This window comes from Brienomyrus brachyistius, chromosome 19 (assembly GCF_023856365.1).
Source record: "Brienomyrus brachyistius isolate T26 chromosome 19, BBRACH_0.4, whole genome shotgun sequence".
Classification (NCBI taxonomy): Eukaryota; Metazoa; Chordata; class Actinopteri; order Osteoglossiformes; family Mormyridae; genus Brienomyrus; species Brienomyrus brachyistius.
Window position 1 is genome coordinate 18,178,779 of NC_064551.1, and position 23,146 is coordinate 18,201,924.

Genomic DNA, 23,146 nt, shown 5'->3' on the forward strand with positions numbered 1-23,146 from the left:
TATACTTATAAGCATGGGCTTCATAAAAAGTTTTTACCAACAGCTCTTCTTAATTCTTCCTTAGAGAGTGGCATGGGGCGTTCGTGTTCGTATGTGAGCGGCGTCGTAAATGTAAAGCCTGGAGTGAGGATGGAGTCACTCTGTTACTCCGTAACCCGTCACTCTGTATAGCCCGTGCTGCAGGGTGGCAGGTGTGAATGTTCCTCACTGCCACCTGGAGGCTTGGATTAGCTGCTTCAGTGTGAGAGTGAGCATGGCACCTTCCGGAACTAATTGTGCTCCCTGTCACGTACACTTAATGCCGGCGGACTTTGCGTTGTGCTGAACAGCCTTAAAGCTGTTAATCAGAAAGCATCGGCACGCCGCAAGGATCACGGCGAAAGTTAACATCGGTGAGCTCAGCCTTAGAAAAAGAAATGTGTTGCGACGTATCATAGAGATTCCATGGTGATGGATGCGGGGAGACAGCTGGTCGCCGTGGAGACGGCGCGGGCGCGGTCCTGAGCAGATGGCTCCTTTACGTGGACACGACGGCCCCTGGTGGCCCTTTAATCTGCATGTCTGCGGCACTCAGAGATTCGGTGACTAGGTCCCGTGATTGCTGCAGTCACACACGCATTTATGTCAGAAAGGGAGCGTGGCAGTAATGAATAAGGAAATTTAAATGATGCCCGATGAGTACAAAAGCTACATCGGAATTCTTTAGTGTTTTGCATATGTCACCTCTGAAGGGTTTTTTTTTGGGTGGGGGCACTGAGGTACTGGGACCCCACTGAGCCATTCAACACCCCCTGCAGAGCAGTAGATGGTGGCCTTTTTCACAGGCCCTCTGTACAGGAGCATCACCCGTCACTGTCCAGGAGGCAGCAAGGAGTCTGGTGTTGTGTGTTCATGTTGCAGAGCCGTAAAAGCATGACTGCGTTACTGTAAGGTGCTTTGTGGAAATCGTGTGAAAAGCCATGGTACTTATTCCATTTGGACCTGGCGCGTGCCTGCCCTGACCCGTTCTCTCCTGACTTCGTGTGAAGCTGGGCCTGCCATCTTCTCCACGGGTCCCTGATCTAGCTGTGTCGCTTGTCTGCAGGTGCTGGAGAAGTACCCGAACACTCCTATGAGCCATAAGGAGATCCTACAAGTCATCCAAAGAGAAGGACTGAAGGAGATCAGGTAAGCATGCGTCCCGCGAGGAGCCGCCTGAACACGTCACCACGGGGTCCGATGCCAAGAATGAGCATGTTTAGACGCAGTGTGCTGGTCTGTCACAGTCACCGTGACCCATGTGCAGACATCGTCACGCCTCTAGCCCACTTTCTTTGTTTCCATGTTCGATGTCTTTGTGTAAACAAGCACAACTCCTTTCGTGAGTAGTCTGGGAAAAGAGGCCAGGTGTTCTGTTACCGGGTGGGGGGTGTTGGGGGGGGGGGGTCGTCTGTTGCATTCTGTCCCCTCCAGCTGATAATGAGAGCTTGTAATTGCCAATTTCCCAGTTATTTCCCTGGGGGATTGGGGTGGGGAGGGTTATAAACACGGGATAACTATGTCCTTTGGGGAAACTTGCACTTTTCACTGAGGTCGAGTCACGGGCGCCAGTCAGGACTGCGTGGTTTTATTAATCCTTTCATTTTAATCTCTGGGCCTTGCTGTCATTTTGATCATCAGCCACTGTCATCTTCAGTGCCAGATGAAGCCCATCTTCCCTGATCTTATTCTGTGGGGACAGTGGATTCTCAGCAGCACTGGCCCACTGTCCGTCAGGCAGTACTGAGATGATGGTGTCCGCAGGGAAAGTCAGACTCCACATAGGGCTGTGGAAGGAGCCCCTGGCCCACAGACACCCCCTTGTCGACCCTTAAGGCTTCATGCCTCCCATTTCTCACCCTTTCTAGCATGTTGCAGGTGTCTTTCACACTCACGATGGCCGACGCTGCCTGTCTCTCTGCTTCGTCAAGAGTTCTTAGGCCTCCTGTCAGCCTGTCTCATGCTGCTACCTGTGCAAGACAAACCCCCCACCCACAGCCCCAGCAGGGATGTTCGGGGGGGGCGATTTGAAAATAAATCTGTACCAGTAACACCAGTTGACCTTGTGGCTTGTCCTAGCGGGACGCTTTGTTAAACCGGCCTGTAGACAGCATCTACTCGTGTTGTCATTACAGGCCGTCGAAATTGCCCTGAAATTGCATTGTGCAGAAATCGATTTGGGGCGTGCTCTGTTTTAGTGCCAGGAAGGTTGGTTTCCTTAGCAACAGGATACGCTCGCTGATGAAGCGAGCGCAGGGGAAGTGATTGTTTTTGTTTTGCGTATAGGTGATATGTGCCATATTCCTGCGATTAGTGGAGACTCGCGTCGGGGGGGGGGTTGGTCTACTCCCTGAAGGCTGCTACTGAAAATGAACATTTTGCTCAGCGTGGTTAATGTGATGCTTTCTCTCCGTAAAGTTTTCACAAGGTACCGCGCTCCATAACCTGACGTGGGGAGTCTCACGCCCCTTTTAGCTAAAGACCAGGAAGTCAGGGTGAGATTCGAAGGCAGCGGAGAAGGAGCCACAATCGCTCACAGTGTGTTATAGCCAGTAAATGGCTGCATCTGTGGACACTTTTCCAAAAGTAGAATTCAGTCACCTTCTTCTCACGGGGGCCAAGAAATAATCATAGTTTTTCTCCTCCCGTTGCTTTTTTCCATTCTTTGAACTCCTGGTGAAATATAAAATCACCATAATGGGTTTTGTGAAGATACTAAATTATCCAATATTTGACATAATTAGGTAGCATTGCTAAGCTGTGTTGTGTTAGCCGATAGACATTTGACCTGATACATATCCCTGCTTATACAAGTTCTCTCATTTGTCCCAGTTATACTGCGCTGGAAATAGTACATCTGGTTCTTCGATACTGAAGAATGTTTATCTTTGTGATACAAATGGCAGTAAACTTCGGAACACACCTTGAAAGCTGGGTTCCTGGGAGGAGACTGTCTTTGTTCGTCAGAAAGCCTGAGATGGGAGTGCCTCTTAATCCCAGCTGGTTAACCTACACTGGACGTGTGATGCGGCCCGGTTGCTGGTTAAACCACCATCTACTGCAGGAGTGAGGTTCTGGTTTGGGTTGATTGTTTTTACTGCACTGCTTTGGCTTTAAACACGCAGGGTTATAACCTGAGATCTGTGATCAATCCTAGTTTCCAGTGCGACTTGTTACCTTAGCTGTCGGGAATGTGGTCCTGTGGCCATACCTGTTAGCCCATGGACCTCAGTACACCAGCGCGAAGCTGAAGATGTTTCTCTCTCCATATACAGTATCCCTGCTCTTTGCACTGAAGTCTTCATTCGCTTCCAGTCTGAGAATCCTTTCCAAAAACACTGTTGATCATTTCCAGGGTGTTTCTCTTCATTTATTCTCCAATAATGGCTGTAGCTTTTGGCTCTGTCTGCCCAGTGGACCTTTAACCCTTTGCAGGATGTAGGCCCTCGCTGTGCTGAGCAGGTGCCGCTTACCTCCTTCCCCAGATTGATTTCCTGACTTTACCCTGATGTCTCCCTTCAGTTTGCGTGTCTGGAGTTTCTCTCCATGTGGTTCTAATGGTTTGTGTTTCTTTGTTTTTTGGTATCATTGTCTCTGTCCTGCAGAAGGTAAGATGAGCTTCTTTTGACTGCTTTAGATGCCCTAACCCCACGTTTTGTTCTTGGTTTTGTTTTCCGCTGCATGGTGTTGACAGACTGCCCCCCCCCCCCCACAGCACATCCCTGCTGTCTGTAGTACTGCTCCGTTCATGAAGATGGTCTTGGCGTCTGTATATTTTTATCGTTTTAATTTGCAAGTGAAGACCATCTTCATCTTGGCAGCGAGCTCTCCTAACAAAAGCCAGCATGCTTTTCCTCATGGGACTTAGCGAATGGCTTCGTTAGGCCCGGCCAGCTGCTTCCGTTTTCTCTGTCTGAATGTGAACCGTTTGGGGTGAGATGCCCCCCCCCCCCCCCACTGTGAACACATTTGGATCCCATGGTATTGGATGATGACGTGTTTCTAGCCGTCATTCCCACTGCTGCTGTCATTGTCCTCCCCCCTCCCCGCGTCTGAAGCGCGTGTGGCTATGTTCTGTACCTGTGTTAGTATTCCCTGTGTGCATCCGTGTGTCGTGTGTCACGTTTGCCCCTTTGACACCCCCACACGCCTACACCGTCAAGGGTGCCGCCAACGTGGCGCGTTCACACGTAAAGCTCCCAGTGATTGGCTGTTGTGCGTCAAGACACACGAGCCAGCGTGCGCCGAAAGGGTGATTTTTCAAAGGCAGGAGAGGTGGTGATGTTCACTCATACCCTCTAAGAACAGCACCCCCTCCTGGTCAGGGGCTAGAAACGGGAGTATTTTAATAAACACTCTGTATGATTCCATGCAGCTAGTAAAATAACCCCGGTAGACTTCAACAGAACATGGTTGGCAGCTGTGCTTGTTAATATTTGGATAATACTAACATTATAATAATTCGTGAATTTAGTAGTTGCACATTAACATTTCATCCACGACAAAACAGCCGGAGTGTTAATATTGCACTTTAAACATGTTTAGACAGTGGATTCATGTGCCTGTTGAATAAGTAAGAAATAACAGCCTGTTGCGTCACCTGTAGTAAAGCACCCTTTCCGAGGGAGGACTTTTGTCTGAGCCGCGGATTTGGAGAAACGGCGCCGCGCTTAATCCCGCTGCTCTCCCGCGGCGGCGCGGAGCCTGGAGCCGTGGCGGGACAGTAACGGGCCTTCCCTCCTTCCTAGCGGGACCTCGCCCCTGGCCTGCCTCAACGCCATGCTGCACACCAATTCCCGAGGGGAAGAGGGCATCTTCTACAAAGTGCCCGGCCGCATGGGAGTCTACACGCTCAAGGTGGGTGCCGACTATCAATCTGGATCGCGCACCGGGGTGGGGGGGGGGGGGTGGGGGGCATGGGGCAGTGCTTTCGGTGTGTCTGTATCCATGATGGTTTCATGCAGAAGGAATTCTCCGTGTAATAACATACTTGATCTTTTACATGTTTTAATCTGTAGCGTCATTAATCAGTCTTAACTCCATTCTTTTGCAAGCCATTGTTTTTATGCTGATTTGTTCTTTTTTGGAATTCCACTTTTAAATTAGTAGTTTTTATTCCTGATAAACTACCAGCCCCTGGGAAACGGGGGGAGGGGGTGCTGACAGTGAAACACGCCTGGGGTGCCACATGGGCCTCGAGCTGCCTGCCTGGGACTCTGAAACCCGCAAGTGTCTTTTTGGCTGCCTGCCGTCTGAGTGATGCGAGTGTATAACGTGCGATTAGGGCGGGGCAGCCTACGGGATTCTCCGTAGGCGCGGTTGGGTGAGGAGGGGGCCACTGTCACCCCCACACCTTCACCTACTGCCTGTGCTGGGAGTCAGTGGGGCTGCCTGCTAATGAGCATATCGGTAGGTGTGATCATCCATGGATCCGCGTGTGTGTGTCTCTCCCCTGGGCTCAGATGGCCCCTCCCCCAGCCTCTCTAGTCACAGTTTAATTGCAGCTCACAGGTAGCTTCAGTCCCAGTGCCTTGAGCTGGGCTTCCCTGCTCGGTGGTGGTGATGTCGGTGGCACGCGGCTTCTCCCCCCCTCCTGTAAGCCGTCTGCGCCAGTGGACCCTGCGCGATGAGGCCAGCGCCACGTTCCCCTTAAATCTGTTGGCTCCAGAGGCCCTCGCTCAGCCGTGTCCAGCGACCTTTGGAGTTCTCCATTATCCTCAACGATATAGAGACTCCAGCACCACTTTAGACATATATGGTTATAATCTGAGATCCATGAAAAGCTTAGTTTACAATGCCAGCACCCCCCACACACAGCTCCGAGCCCCCCCGCCCCCCCCCAATGGATGTTCTGAATTCCTGTTGGTCACAATGATGATGATGATGATGATTTTTATTATTACACTATTCGGCAGCATTACTGCTGCTGGAAAGTGTTTGTTAATCATCAGCATATGTTCACGGTTGGAAAAACTGACTTTCAGACTATTTCCCAGGATATTGGGTAAAATGCTTTGTTAATCAGTGAGTCCGTCCCATTTCGCCCTTTAGATCATCTCAGGATTCTGTTTGAAAGGGCTTGTTTACAGTGGAGCAGCAGCTGCAGGCTGCCACATGGCACAGGGTATCCTTTTTTTAATGAATACGTTTATCTGGGCCTAACCTAGTGCTTCTCAACCCGGCCCGCGGGGACCCCCAGACAGTCCATGTTTTTGCTAAGCCATGGACTCTCTGGCAGGGACCTGGGAGGGAGCAAAAACATGGGTCACCAGGCTGTCCCTGAGGGCCTGGTTGAGAAACCCTGGTTTAACATCTGCTTCATTTTGCTGCGCCAGTGAAGGCTCACGTCTCCTTTTCACGTGGGAATGTGGTAAACAAACACACACACCCACTCTGAATCGCCATAAATCTCCACTAAGAGCCTGCAGTGAAAATGCTCTGTATAAATCTGCCTAAAGTCATCTTTCAAAAGTTGAGCAGCAGGGCGGCTTTGCTCAGATTTCCCAGAATTCATTTCAGCGTTGTACTTCCCAAAAAACGGATAACTTATATGGGTCACTGGACTGGATAATAGATTGATGGACTCTTTGGAAGGTTAGATGGATGAATGGATGGACCGACAGGTGAGCAGCCTTTTTCAGGGGCACTAACATAATATCTGTGTATAAATGCTTATGATTTGCATGTGATGTCATATCCTGCAAGGCCTCATGGATCCTAAGAGCATTACAGCAACCATCCTTACAGTCTTTGCAGCACCGTTTGTAGAACAAGCCGGTCGGTGTTGCTTTTATTGCTTTGTTGTTAAATGTTTCTGCGCTAAAGGGCAACAAGTCAAATGGTAGCGAGTAAAGCAAATGAGTGACCCTCCTGTCCCCAATTAAAGAGCCTCTGTGTATTTCTGCAGTCGGTCTGCACTGACGCTGCCGCATTAGATGCAAAGGTTACAAATCTGAATCTCAAAGGTATCGGACCACTGAGAGTCTGTGCTTGTCAGATCCTTTACTTACAGATATCGCTACATGAGAAGCGTGTCTGACTTGATCGAGAAGGAGAACTAGCAAACATTAATGTGTTTATCTGCTCCGTCAGATAAACCCTGGAGATTGCCAAAGGCATTGTTGAGGAAATGATGCCTTTGATATCTGGAAGTGGAGTCCTTTCACCATACCGCCTGCCAGACAGGACGCAGAACATCTCGGCTTTGTAGCGAGACACCTCACATCTTGGACAGGCTGCCCTGTCAGAATCAATCCTTTATTTGCCATTTGCACAAGTACGTCGGGCTTCTTTAGTTTTCACGTCTCCTGTCTCAGTCTCCTTTGAGATACACATTCAGCTGAGAGCAATGCTTATGGTCTGAGTACGGGGTCAGCCTTTTGTCTGCCGTCCTTGGAGCATTTCAGGGGCCTGACGGCCTTGCTCAACGACCCAGCGGAGAAGGGATTTTTCTGCCGAAGACAGGATTTGTAGCAGTGACCTTCTGATCGCAGGGCCCTGACTCCCAGAACCATACATCACCTTGCAAACATCTGCCCTCAGGCCATTTTAGTACCCTGTTAAAGTCTGTGCTCTCCTATCGAAGCTGAAGCTTCCAGAAAGTATCTACAAAAGGCCGAGAAGGTGAACATCAGCAGCCTTCAGTCTGTGTGATTTCATGGGGTTTGGAGGAGCTTCATTTTGGCATTAAGCTGTGGCACTGGGGTGTATTTCTCAAAAGCAGAGTTGCTAACTGTGTTTCAATCTAACTGTGTTAGCAACTTGCATAGCTGGAACAATGCAACTTGAGTCCAAGTATGCAAGTTGCTAACGGGAGAACGGCAAGAGTTCATCTCGGATGAGCTGCATGATGAGTGATTATGCAGTTCGTGTTTCGATCTGCGCTGCTCTGCCGGGGGGGTCGGGAATCACCCTCCGTGGCTTTATCGATCCCTCTAAGCAGCCACTTATCTGCCACGTGGGTCCTAGCTAATCCACCCCCACCTCGCATCCTCACTGTCCCCTGTTTGACCCTGCAGGGGAAGTTCAGGTTTCTACCTGACTTCCGGTGTTCTGCCATCACTGCTGTGAGTGGAGACGAAGATCTACATCCAACTTTGGCCTGCTAAAATACACTATATTGGCTGTTACTTCTCTTTTTTCTAGTACATTTCCGTGTTATATGTGGTGCTTATGTACATATGGTATATATTGTATACAGATTTTTAGAGTGCCCCAGCAGGCCTGAGTGCACAGTTTGCTGCAGTGTTCCGACAGTACCGAGCTGTGTCTCTGTATCTCTCGGTGCCAACAAGCATTTCTCAGAGAAGCCATATTCAGATGGGCTACAGTCCTGAAGATTGCAGTGTGTATGAACAGTGATATGCAGCTCAGAGGGTTCGGATGCTGTGCTTATGATCAGATGGTTGCTGGTTCTAATCCCAGGGTCAGTAGAGTGGTTTTACTGTTGGACTGTGTGATTTCATGGAGCAAGGTCCTTTAATCCCCAGTTGCCCGAGGGACTGTCTCAAAGTTGTACATGGCTTTGGATACAAGTGTCTGAAGTTAATAAAATGTAAATGACAATTGGGGCATCTTCCTGTAGGGGGAGACATTTAGGCTCACCAGCAGCTTTAAGGTTTCGCACTTGGTTACTGTCGAAGGTAAGAATTGACCCAGCTTACAGCCAACCAGTGAATGAGCCTGGGGTGGTCACTGGCAGTTAAGGGGCTGATCGATAAACTAAAGGCCAGCTGGGCTATATCCCTGGAGCCCGCTGTTCCCCTGAACGTCACACTGAAGCTGTCACAAGGTACATTAGAGTAGCAGGGGGAATTTGGGAGTAAAGTAAGCAAGGAAAGGGCATCTCACTGGCAAAGAACCACACTCCAGTCACAAGTCAGACCGACGCAGTGACTGCATGGGGGAGGATCTGCTCTCGGGGAAGCGGGACGACCTGGAAGCTGTGTAGCCTGACTTCATATCTGCTGTGGATCTGCTAGTGAAGGGCGTGCCAAGGTTTTCAGCTTGAGATGAGCTCAAGCTCTTATTTGGAAAGAAGACTAAGTTTATTGAAAAGATTAACGGATGTTTCAGCCGCAATGGACTGTACAGCTAATCCTGCTTCCAGAAACACAGGTTCATCCCCCAGACCGCCACGTGATCACAGCTGTTTCTATAAAAAGTATGTGTCTTACCTCACCAAAGCCCAGAAAACATGGCTGCATGTCAAGAGCTCCCTTTTCCCAGTGTCCCCGGTGTCAGGCTGGTCTGGTTGAGCCTTCAGAATCTGACATTCTAGCAGTTTCTCTGGCTCATTCTTCCTGCTCCTCTATGAAAGGACGTATTGTCAGGTGGATGGATTTCCAGCAGCTCATCACACTAGAAGGGGAACCTGAACTCTTCTTTGTAACAAAGCCTGGATGCGCGGTCTGTCTTCACCTAATAATCTGGATGTCCATATACGGGGCTGGATGAGGCTAATCTTCAAGAAAAATATATGCAGGGAAAAATTTCCCAAGATGCTAAGGCCGTAGGAGGTCTGTTAGCCTGTTAGCCTTAGGAGGTCTGTTAGCCTGTTAGCCTTAGGAGGTCTGTTAGCCTAGAATGTGACAGGCCAGGCTGGCTGACACTGTGCTGTGTAGCAGAAATGGCATGTAAGGTGAGCCTGTTGTATGACAGGAAGCCCAAAGTATTGTTCAGGAAGTTTCTGTAGATGTCTCACTACCTTTTCGTGGCACTATTTGGTTTGGTTTTGTCTTTCTGTCACCGTGTGATGGATGGATGGATGGATGGATGGATGGATGGATGGATGGGCTGATGGTTGGGTTCACTGGGATGGATGGATGGATGGGCTGATGGTTGGGTTCACTGGGATGGATGGATGGATGGGCTGATGGTTGGACTGACTGGATGGATGGATGGATGGATGGATGATTGATGGGCTGATGGTTGGACTGACTGGATGGATGGATGGATGGATGGATGGATGGGCTGATGGTTGGGTTCACTGGGATGGATGGATGGATGGATGGGCTGATGGTTGGACTGACTGGATGGATGGATGATGGATGGATGATGGATGGATGGGCTGATGGTTGGACTGACTGACTGGATGGATGGATTGATGGATGGATGGACAGGATTTCTGAGATCTAGCTGACAAAACCAAAATTAGAAAATATGACTTACAACACAGTTTTGTTACTGTGTTAAATGACACAGCGAGCCTATCTGTATGCCTTTGTATGATGTTTTAATTAAGATATCGTACTCCTCCCTGACAGATCAAATAGAAAAAAAAGAAAAATAAAGAATAACTTGTCATATTCAGATAAAGATTTTAATTTAGTCTGCCATGTACAGTTGTCAGCATTGTCAAATCATGAGACAATATTCACTGTCATGATGGAAATTGGATTTTCTGTCCCAGTTTCGGCCTGTTTAAAGCTTTTGAAGCTTCCAATCCCTGGATCATGTCAAGCATATGATAAGAGCGCTGGGAGAATCATATATCATATAACTGACAGTTCACTTTGGAACAGCCAGTGGGCGTAATATCTCTGATTTAAAATATAATTGTTTCAGCTACTTGTTTATTAAAGTGGCACCTGAGTCATAAATGTATTCCTGACCCTGTCCATGCTCTGCAGTCAGTGTCCAAACAGTCTAACACTGGCAGCTGTCCGTCCTTCAGATCAGAGGATGATGTAAGAGGTCATTTTGGCATCCCGTTTGTGTTGGTGAGGGCTAAACGTGCCCCTACTGCAGGGTGACGCGTGTCGTCCCACCCCCCCCCCACCACTGCAAGCTTCTCTGTTCAAAGCCCCAGCCTGTCAGGGTGATTGGCGGCTCAGGCTGACAGCAGCTGTCTTGTCTCCAGCACCCGGTCGCTCTTCTACCACCTCTCGCCCACAGTGGTTTTTCTCCTGACCTAAGACGAGATTTTTTTTCCGACCATGAACAACAAAGAAGTGACTTATAATGTGGGTTTTAAGACAATCGAAAGAACAACCCAGAAGCAGGTTTTTTTTCCCTGGGAGCTGCTTTGACATTTGAAAGATCCCTAAGTATGTACACCTAGGCAAAATCCTGCCTGTATGGTAGATGCAGCGGGGATGACAGGATCCAGGGATGTTTTAGAGACCATAATATTGGGCTGTAACAATGCAGTCTCTGTTGGGAAAACGCATTTTTATTTAGCGGGGCTGACTTACAGGACATCGCGGTCACATGTCCACCGGCCGTCGGGTATCGCCGCTCTCTGCAGACCGTCCGCTTCATATGTCATCTGTCTCCGCCCCCAGCTGCCATGGTGGCATCTGTAGCGGGGGCCCGCGGATGTGCGGACTGAGTCAGCGGCTTACTGAGGGCTGAATAACATCTCCGCTAATCGCTCCTCCAGGAATGGAGAAAGCTGTGAGACCGGGACAAAGCCTGTTAATGTTTAAAAGCTTCATCGTGATTGGTGCAGACGACTTCTCTGAGCCGTGGTGGGCATGCCCAGTGTAGAGCCCACTTAAAGTAGTGAAGAATGGTTTTTGAGTAATAAAATCATTTGGGTGTATTGTAAATAGCATGGGAATGGGTAGTCACACAGTGTAGTATTTTACTTTAAAAAAAAAAATTTTTAATGGTTGCTTTCATCCATACTATGGGGAGAGCATGGTGAAGTCATTCTGCTGGCCATGGGATTTAAACTAGCAATCTTCTGGTCACAGGCACAGCCCACATACCACACCTCTTTAGTTTGAGTTTGTCTCACTGGGTGAGAACATTTATGATGAATTGGTTGTATCTGATTTTATACTGTGATTCTGTAAAGCATAGATCAACAGTGAAGCTACTATACAGTCATTCTTTTGAGATGCTGCTCCCAGCAGCGTGACCTTTGACCCCTTGAGCTTGGCTGCATTGCGTCGTTGTCGCCATCTTGCCTTTCGCGTCATTAATCAGAGGTGACGTGTGTTGCATTTCCAACAGAAAGACATCTTGGACGGCACGAAGGACCTGTTAGAGGAGGCCTCAGAGGAAACCAGCGACTCTAACACTGCCTCGGACTCCCAGAGCCCGGAAAATGGCAGCAACCCCAAGGAGGGTGGCAAGGGCAAGTGGAAGAGAAGAGGTAAGAAATGCCACTCCGGCCAGGCTCAGGTGCCTGCTGGGGTCTCCGGTCTTGTTCAAATGCATTTCACTTATTTATCAGATGCTTTCATCCAAAACATACAACTGCAGGATCAGACAGTGTCTGGAGCATTTGGGGGTTAAGGGTCTTGCTCAAGGGCCCAACAGTGAAATCACTCTGCTGACCCTGGGATTTAAACCCCCACACTTAAATACCTAGATAGTGAAATTTTAGTATGTTTTATTTTGTTGACATGATGGCAAATTTGGTTATATAAATCCATAATGGGAATGTTTTCCTGGCCTTCCGAGCGGGCCGAGACTCCAACAGAATTCTGTGTACAAAACCACCAGCTGCAGGTAGGTACGAAGGTCAGGTGTGGGTGCTGGCTTCGGCAGAACCGGCCCATGATCAGAGTTCTGTGCGAAAGCCGAAGGTCAGCAGCACCAGGCCTTGTTCCCCTGGCAACACCTCACAGAGGATGAATGCTGCAAACGCTGTGTGTGATGGGGAAGGAGCCACATCCCCAGCGCTCTATGGAAGGCCGTAGCAGCAGCTGCTCAATGCGCTGTTTTTGCAGCCTGCAGCCAAGCCCGATAAATGGCGCGTCGGTACATCTGTCGGTGCGTCAGCTTGGCGGTGGAGCCATTCTCACGACGAGTTAAACGCGCTAATTGCACACACGGCTCGTTTTGTTTTGCTTTGTGTTTTTTTTTCGCCAAACAAGCACCCAGAACAGGAAGCAGTGCCTCCGATAACATCTGTGACCACTTCCTCAGACACAAATGTATGGACGGATGTTCGACATTAACATTAACGTCACCCGAAAGCCAGCTGCCGTCACTACACGGCATTCTGCTTCTCCCGGATGATCGTCTGCAGGCTGTGCAGAAATGCCGTTAGTAAGCAGCAGGGTGGACTGAAGGTTAGGGTCCAGCTTCAGGAAGGAGCCTTCCGGAATCCAGCAAGGTGACAGAAAATGTTCAGTAGACAGCAGCTGGTGGACCATCTTCCATGTAAGTCCTGCGCAGTGGAGACTGGGCATATTTTAGTGGGGAATTTGTCAGGTTGCTGGTTTTCCCTGTCTGCACAGGCGGTATGTACCCTGTATACTCACCCCGTTAGCGTGTGTTTGTAGCCAAGGCTCATTTACAGCCCAGATAATTACTGACAAGAGGGTTAATACAGTCATGCCTTTGATGGCTGTTCAGATGGCTGCTGCAAATCTGCTTATATTAATTTAAGAGGTATTACTGACAGGTCGTTTAATGTGGGTGGTCTGCTTGTGTTTATGAGTGAATTAATTCCCCCTGGGTAACGGACCACACAAACCACTGAAAAATAAAGCACCAGTATCGGAACAATGCTGGACTCTCTCCCTGATTTGCATTATTGAGGAGAGTATAAAATAATGTATGAATCATATAAGGTAGCAGGCGGACCGGAGAACGTTCGGGCCATAAAAACGGGAAGCCGCAGCCAAGCCTGGCAGATTCCCTGAGCTCGTCCTGCTGCTGGTACTGTCCCAAGAACCAGAGAACACATGTAGTTACTCTGTTATGGACACCTGTCTTTAATATCAGTGTTGTACTTGATGACACCCAGAAAGGCATCTATCTTGAATAAACATCTGCCGTGACAGTTTGTCGAAGGTCTGCCAGCTAGAAGCTTTCCATACTGACACTCATAGATATTGATTTTTAAACAGATGATCTTCGCTGCTGAGGAATCGCTTTTTATTTTGTGATGTGAGCAAGACGATGTTTTTTTCCCGTTGACTGCAAATCTACCGTTACTGTGCCTTTAAAAGCTAAGTTCTCGAATTTGAGCAAAGAGGAAAGGATTTCTTTTTTTGGTTAGCAGTGTGGAAAGCAAGGGGAAGAGCAGCTGTGAGCCGCGCTGTGAATACAGGACTCTGAAGCTGGGTTTGATTGCGCCTGTCTGGCCGTCAGTCTGCCTGTGGAGATAGATTTCACCTTTATGTTATGATGTTAGTGCTGAAATTTCTAGTTTGCTCCACAAAATCAGAAGTACATCAGAGCATGGCAGTGTCTCCCAGCGGTATTGTTATGATTACACAAAGCGCCTGGTGAGCAGATGTGCATCTGGCCGGTGGTCCCCTCTGCTCTGTTTGCCGTGGAGATCACATGACCACTCTGGATCACATGACCGGCCTGCCCTGTGTGTGCAGTGCTCTACGGATGTGTAAAGCTAATTTCTAATTAGGATCCGGGCGATTTACATTTATTTACGTTTCAGAGGTTTTCGTTCAAGGTGATGTGGAAGTGAATAAAGCTTCAGTTCTGAGAGCAGGGTTCCTCAACATCCAGCTCACTCGCTGGAAGGCCTGACAGTGATATGATTGCCCTGCTAGTCAAGGGATTCAACCCCATTTCCTTCCAGGCACAGATTGCTCTGCCAGTGAACTACATACTGCCCTGCAGATCAGTCCACGTTATGTTTGAAAATGGTGCGTCTGCGTGTGCGGCAGGTGTGCGACATGTATGATTGGTGATGTGCTGAAAAACATGAATTTATAGCAACTGTAGTTGGACTCCAAGTTATTGGAATGTCGCAGGAATTTCATTCATATGCTTTAATTTAATAAAATAACAGAGCAGAAAATTTCTGACTGATTAATTCCTGCTACTCTGTAGGAATAATGTCATGTATTCACTTTTGCTCCTACCTTTCTTTGCCACAAGCATTCACATGAATTATATGCAGACAGAATGAATTTAATCCAGACCTAAATGTGGGATTTACCCAGCAGTCGGCTCCTTTCCTCTACTTTTATACGATCAAATTTCCTGTTTCACCTCTTTGTGTGCAGATTAGCTGATTGGATCATTAACATGAAATCATAGAAAATGAATGCATACCGTAAGTAGACTTCAATTCAGTTCAATTAAACTAATTTTTATATAGCGCCTTTAATGACAGAATCACCACAGGGCGTTTTACATGGGTGTGCTGTGATGCATTACAACATCATTAAGACAGAATAATACAAAAACAGGCAAAAGGAAAGACAAAGGAAGTGAAAGCAAGCGGGATGACACTGGAGGAGAGGGCTTGCACATTTGTATTAGATTGCCATGCCGCTTGGACATCAGTGCCCTTACAGCGCCTTGCCTTTGATCTCCATGCAGCCCATGTGCGGCTAATCGAAAACGCGTGAGGTTCAGCGGAAATAGGTGACAGCTTTGGAAAGTTGCCCTTGTCACAACCTTTATACTTACTTCACAGCAGGGGTCTGACTGAATCTGGAACTGAGATTGTGTGTGTGTGTGTTTGTGTGTGTGGGGGGGGGGGTTTGCGTAGATCACATTTGAGGACCACATTGTCGCCAAAGTGCGGTAAAACCTGAAACTTCCTTACTTTTGGGGACACTTCTTCAGGTCCCCATTTGGATAACCTCAATTTTATAAAAATCTGTGAATGCGATCATCCATCCATCCATCCATCCATCCATCCATCCATCCATCCATCCATCCATTTTCTAAACTGCTTATCCTACTGGGTCGCGGGAGGTCCGGAGCCTATCCCGGAAGCAATGGGCACGAGGCAGGGAACAACCCAGGATGGGGGGGCCAGCCCATCGCAGGGCACATTCAAGTAAAAGTAAAAGTGCCAAAAGTCTTGTATTTGGGTTGGTTACTTATGGTTAAGGTTAGGGGTGGGTAGGGGTTAAGGGTTTCGGTCATTGGGATTAGGGTTTTTCCCATAGAAGTGAATGGATGGTCGCCATATAGATAGGAAGACCAACTTTTGTGTGTGTGTGCGTGTGCGTGTGCGTGTGTGTGTGTGTGTGTGCGTGTGTGTGTGTGTGTGAATTCAAACGGTTACATCAAATGAACTTGCAGTTTCATCTGGTGGAAATGGCAGATATCCACAAGGTTGCTAGTTGTAGGATTATAATGGGAGAGGTGGACTCCTAAAACCCCTAGATTTATAACCTATTATAAAATTAAGTTCTTTTAGTCAGAACTAGATCATTCTTTAGCTGTAGACTTGTGCAGGTTTATGTCATTTTATTATTTTTTTGTAATGTTCACCAATGAGGTTCCGCTTGCCTTCAGAGAACTTCTTGTCGATGTTATCTCCCGATGACCAAAGACAACACTCCTCCAAAACATTTTTCCTCCTGTATGGGTCTTCAGGCTGCCCTGAAGAATGTCCAATGTCGTGATGATCGAGTACTGTTCCCCTGGGATCTCCAACTATGAGAACATTATTGTGTTCTTGTATTGTGCATCATAAGACAGTTTCAGTTTCAGCCTGGTCACTTGTACTTGAGGTGGAAGTTCAGACTTGACTCATCTGATTCCTTCAGTCCACGGTGTTTTTCAACTCCACCGAAGTTCAAAGGCATGAATACTCTCCCTGTCATAGTTCTTCATTGTCCAGCTTTCACATGCATAGCTAACCATAAAATATGCCGTGTCCTGATTGATTCTGATCTCAGTTTGTAGATTGTCCTCAGTACTTTTGAAGATTTTTCTCCAGGCCTTCCACTGCAGCTTTACCTAATGCCAATCTGCGATGTACTTCTTGACTGGTGGAACAACTCCTTTGTTGTTCCAAGTTAAAATCTGTATACATCCTTTTGTTTTGACCATCAGCACTAAAGTTTGCCACCTTCCATGTATCTATAGCTTTTGTTTTCTTCTTGTTTACCCATAGTTCCATCTCTTCCACGGTGTCTCTTCCTCAAAGTCACTTTTTCTTCATTTTCATCAGCCAATCAAAAGTTGATGTATCTTCATACAATCTTGAGTCCACAGCTGTCACCTTTCAGTCCAACTTCCCTCACTTCATATTCTATGTACGGTGCACAGTGATCATTTGCATGCTTGTCTGCCTCTGTTATTCCTTGTATCTTGTCTCTCATTGTCTGGCCTTTGCTCAATCCAGCTTGAACATTCAGCATTTCCCTTTTCCCTGTAGGCCTCAAATCTACGTTGATTGATCCATAGCATAGATATATTGTTTAATTTTGTGGGTCCCGCCGCTTAATCTCAGGGCTGCTCTGACCTCATCTTCCAGTACTGAAGGTTATCATGTGTGTCACCTCATTAGATGCATCTTGGCTGTTTGCTTCTTTGTTATAGGAGTCAAACACAGTTCTGAAAGTTCTGTACTTATGACCCCATATTCTTATCCTCTCCCTCCTGTTTTATTTTGGTCCTTAAATGCTCAGATTGGATGGCTGGGGTTTGGGAGATTGGATGAAAAATCTAAATCCTCAGTAAACTGGGAAACCCCTTCTGGCAGCTTTGGCTAAATGGTAACCAGAATCCTCCTCCATATGAGGCCTGAGGCTGGAGCGCCGCCCTTCCGACTCTCCCCTCCTGCCTGTGGTTGCACCTGCCAGCTGGTGAAGCTCTTCAGGAGAGCATCCCATGCTGGAGCGAGTCTCTGCTGGACTGTGACCATGATGCTCTCAAGGAGCTTCTGCCTCAAAGTCTGAGACCCTCAATTTCCACTCAAGCTGACAGACTTTTATTGTATCCCTTATAACGCTTTGCTTTTGGCGAATTCCAAGTGTTCTGTTGGCCAGCTTCTTCGGTACCGTGATAAGAGCACTGGCTGGTTAATTATGTCCTGTACTTTGCATGAGAGCCATGTGACGCATCATGTGATCGGCCATGCGGTCTGCCATGTGACACACTTAGTGAGGCAGCATCGGTAAAGTACCAGGCAGCACCCTGATATGTCTGCAGTTAATAAGTCAGCTTCTTAACCTGAATAATTCCAGTGAAGCATCCAGCTCTTTAAATAGGTCAGATGCTCTCTCATGCCTCCGCTTTGGGAAAAAGCATCAGCTTAAACGTGTTAATATTTAAAGGAAGCAGAGACTGGAATCCTATGATGTCTTAGCTCATACAGGGCACATGTATGATGTCAGAGGTTGGGATTCCTATCTCTCTCACCATCTGTTTAATTTTCACATGCTTATCCATTGCTTTTATCCAGAGGGACTTCCCTCATTCATACGGATGTATATTTAATGTAGCTTTTCACCTTTCTGCAAAGCTCTACAGCAAGGCTGGTTTGCAGACACCTGTGGTCTTATTCACCAGGCCCTTAATTTAATTATTGCCTGTTGTTAAAATCGCCAATTTCACCAGCTGATCCACATGCCTTGTGTTATGTATGAGCTGGACATGCCACAGGGCATTGAGGCGCATAAAGCGCAGGTTCTTGTACAGAATGTTCCCTTGGGGCCTGTGTTACACCATGTGTTCTCTGTGTCATGATGTGTTCTCTGTGCTCACAGAGTCTTGTATTACGCTGTGTTCTCGTTGCTCACAGGGCCCTGTGTTACACTATGTTTTTTGTGTGCAGTGGGTCCTGTGTCATACTGTGTTCTCTGTGCTCACTGGGTCTTGTTACACTATGTTTTCTGTGTGAAGCTGTGTCCTCTGCTCACTGGGCCCTGTGTCATGCTGTGTTCTCTTTGTCACACTGTGCCCTGTGCTGTGCCTTGTGTCTTGCAGTACCCTCCAAGTTGCAGTCCCAGCCTTCCTCACCACAGACACGGTGCTCCTCACCCTCCGTAACTGCAGGAGCTAGCAAGTTGCTGTCCTCTTCGCAGAAGCACAGCAAGAAGGCGCTCAAACAGGTACGGCTGTGTCCTTGCCCCCTCCCCGTTGCTCGCTGCAGGCCCCTGTGCTCTGGGCAGCACTCTCTCATCCAATACCCAGCACTTCCCTTTTCAGCTGATTGTGCAACTTAAACTTCATCTCATTGCATCAGTTCAAATGGTTTTTTTTTCACCTTTAACATTATTTTTGTTTTTTTTGCCCCGAATATGCCTCTGTCACAATAACGTCTTCACTTTCAGCTTCTCCTCTGGTTTGCCTTCAGTTCTTCTAGGATGTTAATTTAATTCTTCTCCTGCTCCCCATTTTCCTTCCCAGGAATGTGGTTATTTTAGAGAAATATAACAAATTAAGAGTCCTCTGAATCATGCAGTGACCCCCAGATGACCTAGTGGTACAGTGCTTTGGCACTGGCGGCACAGACGCGCTCGGTGCTGCTGAACTTGCCGCCTTCAGTGTCATAAGCCTTATGTCTGATGTTCTTTCCCTTGTAAACAAAAACATTTCTCCTTTTTGAAAGCCTACCAGTGGAGCGCAGGAGGCTGGAATCTACAGGTATATATGTACTGCAGAGCAAGTATTAATCCTTTCATGGCCAAAAGTCAAGGCGCTATGGAGCCTCTCCATGTCTGCTGCAGTGACTCGAATCTCCGACTGGTTTCTTTGAATCATATTTCATCACTGCCGCATTTCGGGCCTCTTCGTGCTTGACCGTCCCCCCTACCCATCGCCCCGTCCTCTTCTCTGCTTTAGTTTCTGTCACACATGCCGTTTTGCATCCACGTATAACGATGTCCATGTAATCTTTTCTCTGATATCTGCTCTAGAGGTAATATTGGAATTTGCAGGGACAGTCTTTAACTGGCTTGCAGCTTTTGAAACATTGATGAATTCATCTTATAACGTGCATCTATGTGTGTGCACATCCCAGCTTCATGGGACCTGCTGTTTTTAGTCAGCGTGGCATGATGCTACAAGGACATTACTAACTAGTCTAACATGTGCTTATTCAGATAGTTCTCTGATTCTCATAGTAAAGGCCGTGCAAATTAAAATTGTGTTAAAAAGACAAGTGGACCATTGCAAGAACTGCAGGTCTACTTAAATGTTTTACACATTTCTACACATTTACACAAGAATGGGAACTCTGTTATTGTACGCAGGGCTGAGTGCTGTTGGAGTAGCATAATCACCTCGTCAGAGACCTGACTTAAACCCTATTGACAGTCTGTGGAAATACTCTTTGAATGTTTTGTGAGATCTTGTGCAAATCTGCCAAGGGAAATTAGCAAGTATTGCACAAGTCAGAAATCTTGGATAGACAGTTGAACCGTAGATTCTATGTGAGAGGCTGGCTGCCAGCTGGCCAGTGTGTCCTGTATAAGAGGTGAATAGACAGTTCAGCTATAGATCGGCATGAGCAGCTGGTGTCCCCTGCTTTGCACCCTGAGCTGCCTGGGATACACAGCAGGCTCGATGGAAGTGGAGAGATGAAAGAATGGGTAGGTGAGTGGATGGATAGTGTATTGTGGAATCTTGGAGGATAATCCCCACTTGAGGCAGATGTAAGTTTCAAGCTACTTTATTCAACATTTACATATTGTGAAGAGTTCCTTGAAGATTGCTAATACTGCCCCATATTAGTGTCTGCATGGCTTAAACAGGAAGTTTCTTAAGACTGTTTTAATATATGTGTTATAATGTGACTGATGCTTTGGGGTAGTGAGTTGTTGTGAGTTAGTGTCATGGTGCACATGGCGCGTTGATGAGGGCGCACGGCATCATGGTTACCTTAGGGAGAGGCAACATAGTTCATGGCTGAAGATCTGCGTGAGCTGCTCTCAAGAACAGTGCCGATATCTCAGCCAATTCTCCTGCCCTGCGACACTGGAACACTCCCACCGACTGCGCACTAAGCTGCATCAGGCTGCATCCAAAGGCAGGTTCCACGTGTCTGCAGTGCAGAGGCTGCATGAGCACGCCAGTGCAGTTCTGTCTCTGCTCTCCTCTCCCATCATCTCCCTTCTGTTGCTCTGAATTATCCCGTTCACTGATGAACGGCGTATCATTTCTTACTGGTCTTGTTGTATGTGGCTTGCACAGCTGTGCGAGGGACCTGCGTCATGCTCAGTGCAAGATGCGAGCAGTCACAGGATGCGAATGTTCATGTGTTAACGTTCAGCAACTTTTGTGGTTCAAGTACGAAACCTCATCCTGCCCTGGAGGTACGCTATGCTAACATTTGGTTGGAACTCAGTTCCTACTGAAGCACAAATCATGAGCAAATATAGTAGCTACTTGAGATAAAAGATGCATCATGATTCATTAAAGATGAGCAAACACGAGATCAGTATTTCACTTGTGTTATTCATTACTTGTTCCTTCAGTAGCTCGCAAAGGTTTACAAGATTAACAGATACAGTAACTGCTTCAAATAACATGCATCACAATTCATTAATGATGAACGAGCATGAGATCGCTATGTAACCAAGACTTCGTTTGTGGTTAGTTAATATGCAAATAACAGCATAACGGCAGGAGACACCTGACGGTCAAACCGCGTTTGATGGCAGCTTTTCTCTGTTTTGTGAGGACCATGCGTTGGTCCACTGCAACGCTGTGACATAAAAAAGCGAAAGAGCTTCGGAAAAACCAAAGGCAGACTAAACTTCTGCTTCTAACTAAATGGCGAAACAAACAAAGCTTGCTACCAACGAGGCGTGAAGTACAGAGCCAAACCTGCATCTGCACACATGTAAGTGTTTACAGTATTTAATGCTGCTGTTTTTTTGCCCGTGATTATGACAGACGTGCAATGCAGCATAGGCTTTCTGCCTTCATTCAGAGCAGGAACGAAGGTGCCCCCGGCATCTTCTCAAGACTAACAGCCCATAGCAACACATCCTGAAACACACGGTCTCGGGCCGTTTGCCAGCAGCGAGGACGGCCTTGTTCCTCAATGCAACTTCCGTGTGCTTTCTGCGGTCAGCATGCGCTAACGTGTTTTTCTGTTTCAGTATAGATCTGCACATGTGTGTTTGAATGCCAAAGTGGGCCATTCAGGCTATGGTGTTGTGCCGCATTTTCGCTGACACCAGCGCTCTGTCGATCTCCACCTGATCTCCACCATCCACAGGACTGTCGTTAAAACTATTGAGGTCGTGCCGGTTTTTCCGAGATCCGGCTTATTGACAATTCACGTTTTTCTGCAGGGACGGGCTGCTCTCGCTTTCCGGCGTCTCTTATCTAATGAGGCGCGGCGCTCTTCTAGCGTGCTTAATTAAAATGCTAATTACCACACACGTTACACAATGTGATTCGCTGACTTCCTTCACAGAGCGCTCCAGAAACCATTTGTTTAATTAAAGGGAAAGATAATAATTTGTCTTCCTATAAAAATTTTCTCTTTTTTTTTGGTCTAGTAGCTGCGGTTTTATGAGTAATTACAGTGTTGGCGGAAACCAACTGAAAGGGAGAGAATGAGCGTCTCGATGAACAGGCCCATCTGCCCAAGGGCAGCTCTGCAGACGCTCCGATCTGGATATTCTCGTTCTGAAAGCATGCTGGCCTTCAAAGACCTTTTTTGGACGTGTGCTGGGCCATCTGCATGTAGACGCTGGTATCTGCTCGGGGGGGACCTTGGAGATAGCAGTCATCCCGGACTTCAAAGGCGTTCCTCAGCGGTTTCCGTGTGTCTGTCAGATGAGTCGGTGCTTTTATTGAATGCTGTAGACCCTGAAGTGAATTCCTCAAGTGATGGTGATGTAACTGATGGGAGATGCTACAGGGAGCAGGGCAGCCTGTCAGGGGAATCGCTTTCATGGCAATGGCGGGATATTCAGAGAAAACGATTCATTCTAATCAGCCGCCTGTTTTTGTTAGCACATAATTATCCATATCTCATTTGTCATACCTGTTTTTTTTTTTCTTTTGGATATTGCATATAGCTGGATTATACTTTTTAAACGGTATAATGCTTCCCATATGCCTAGTCTGGGCACACCTGCCTGTGTTCAGTACAAGTGCCTCATTTTTATAGACCAGACATAGTGGCAGTCCGGAGAAGCTGGTCCATTGTATGTAAACCGGAAGCGTGTTGGGAAGCTGCCTCGAGGATCTGGGGAGTTTTGATGAAACCAGCCAGCCTTGTGGTTTCTCTGTGGATGCTTAGCATGGTGATTTTTCACACCTGTCCCTCTGAAACGTCACACACCACTCCTGCAGTGAGGGGGACGGGGCAGGGGGTGTAACGCCGCTGCCTTGGAACATCAGATGTCTCACCTTCACCAGGTGCTACAAGACGTCTTGGGAGAGGGAGGGAGGAAGGCAGGCGGCCCTCAGCCTGTGGCCACGCTCTCACCCATCTTCTCTCCATGTCCCCCCCCCGCCCCCCCCCCCCCCCATACCCCCGCATGTA

The 23,146-nt window shown here is 47.6% G+C and overlaps 1 protein-coding gene across 4 annotated transcripts in view; it reads left to right on the top strand.

Moving 5' to 3' along the window:
• asxl2 (ASXL transcriptional regulator 2) overlaps nt 1–23,146 on the top strand; it is a 50,476-nt gene that overhangs the window by 11,684 nt on the left and 15,646 nt on the right. Inside the window, exons 2-5 of one of the 4 annotated variants that reach the window (XM_048985070.1) lie at nt 1,085–1,167; nt 4,767–4,875; nt 11,980–12,121; nt 18,625–18,749. In XM_048985070.1, coding sequence (XP_048841027.1) covers nt 1,085–1,167; nt 4,767–4,875; nt 11,980–12,121; nt 18,625–18,749 — 459 coding nt within the window. The other 3 variants (XM_048985071.1, XM_048985072.1, XM_048985073.1) reach the window with 3 other exon arrangements.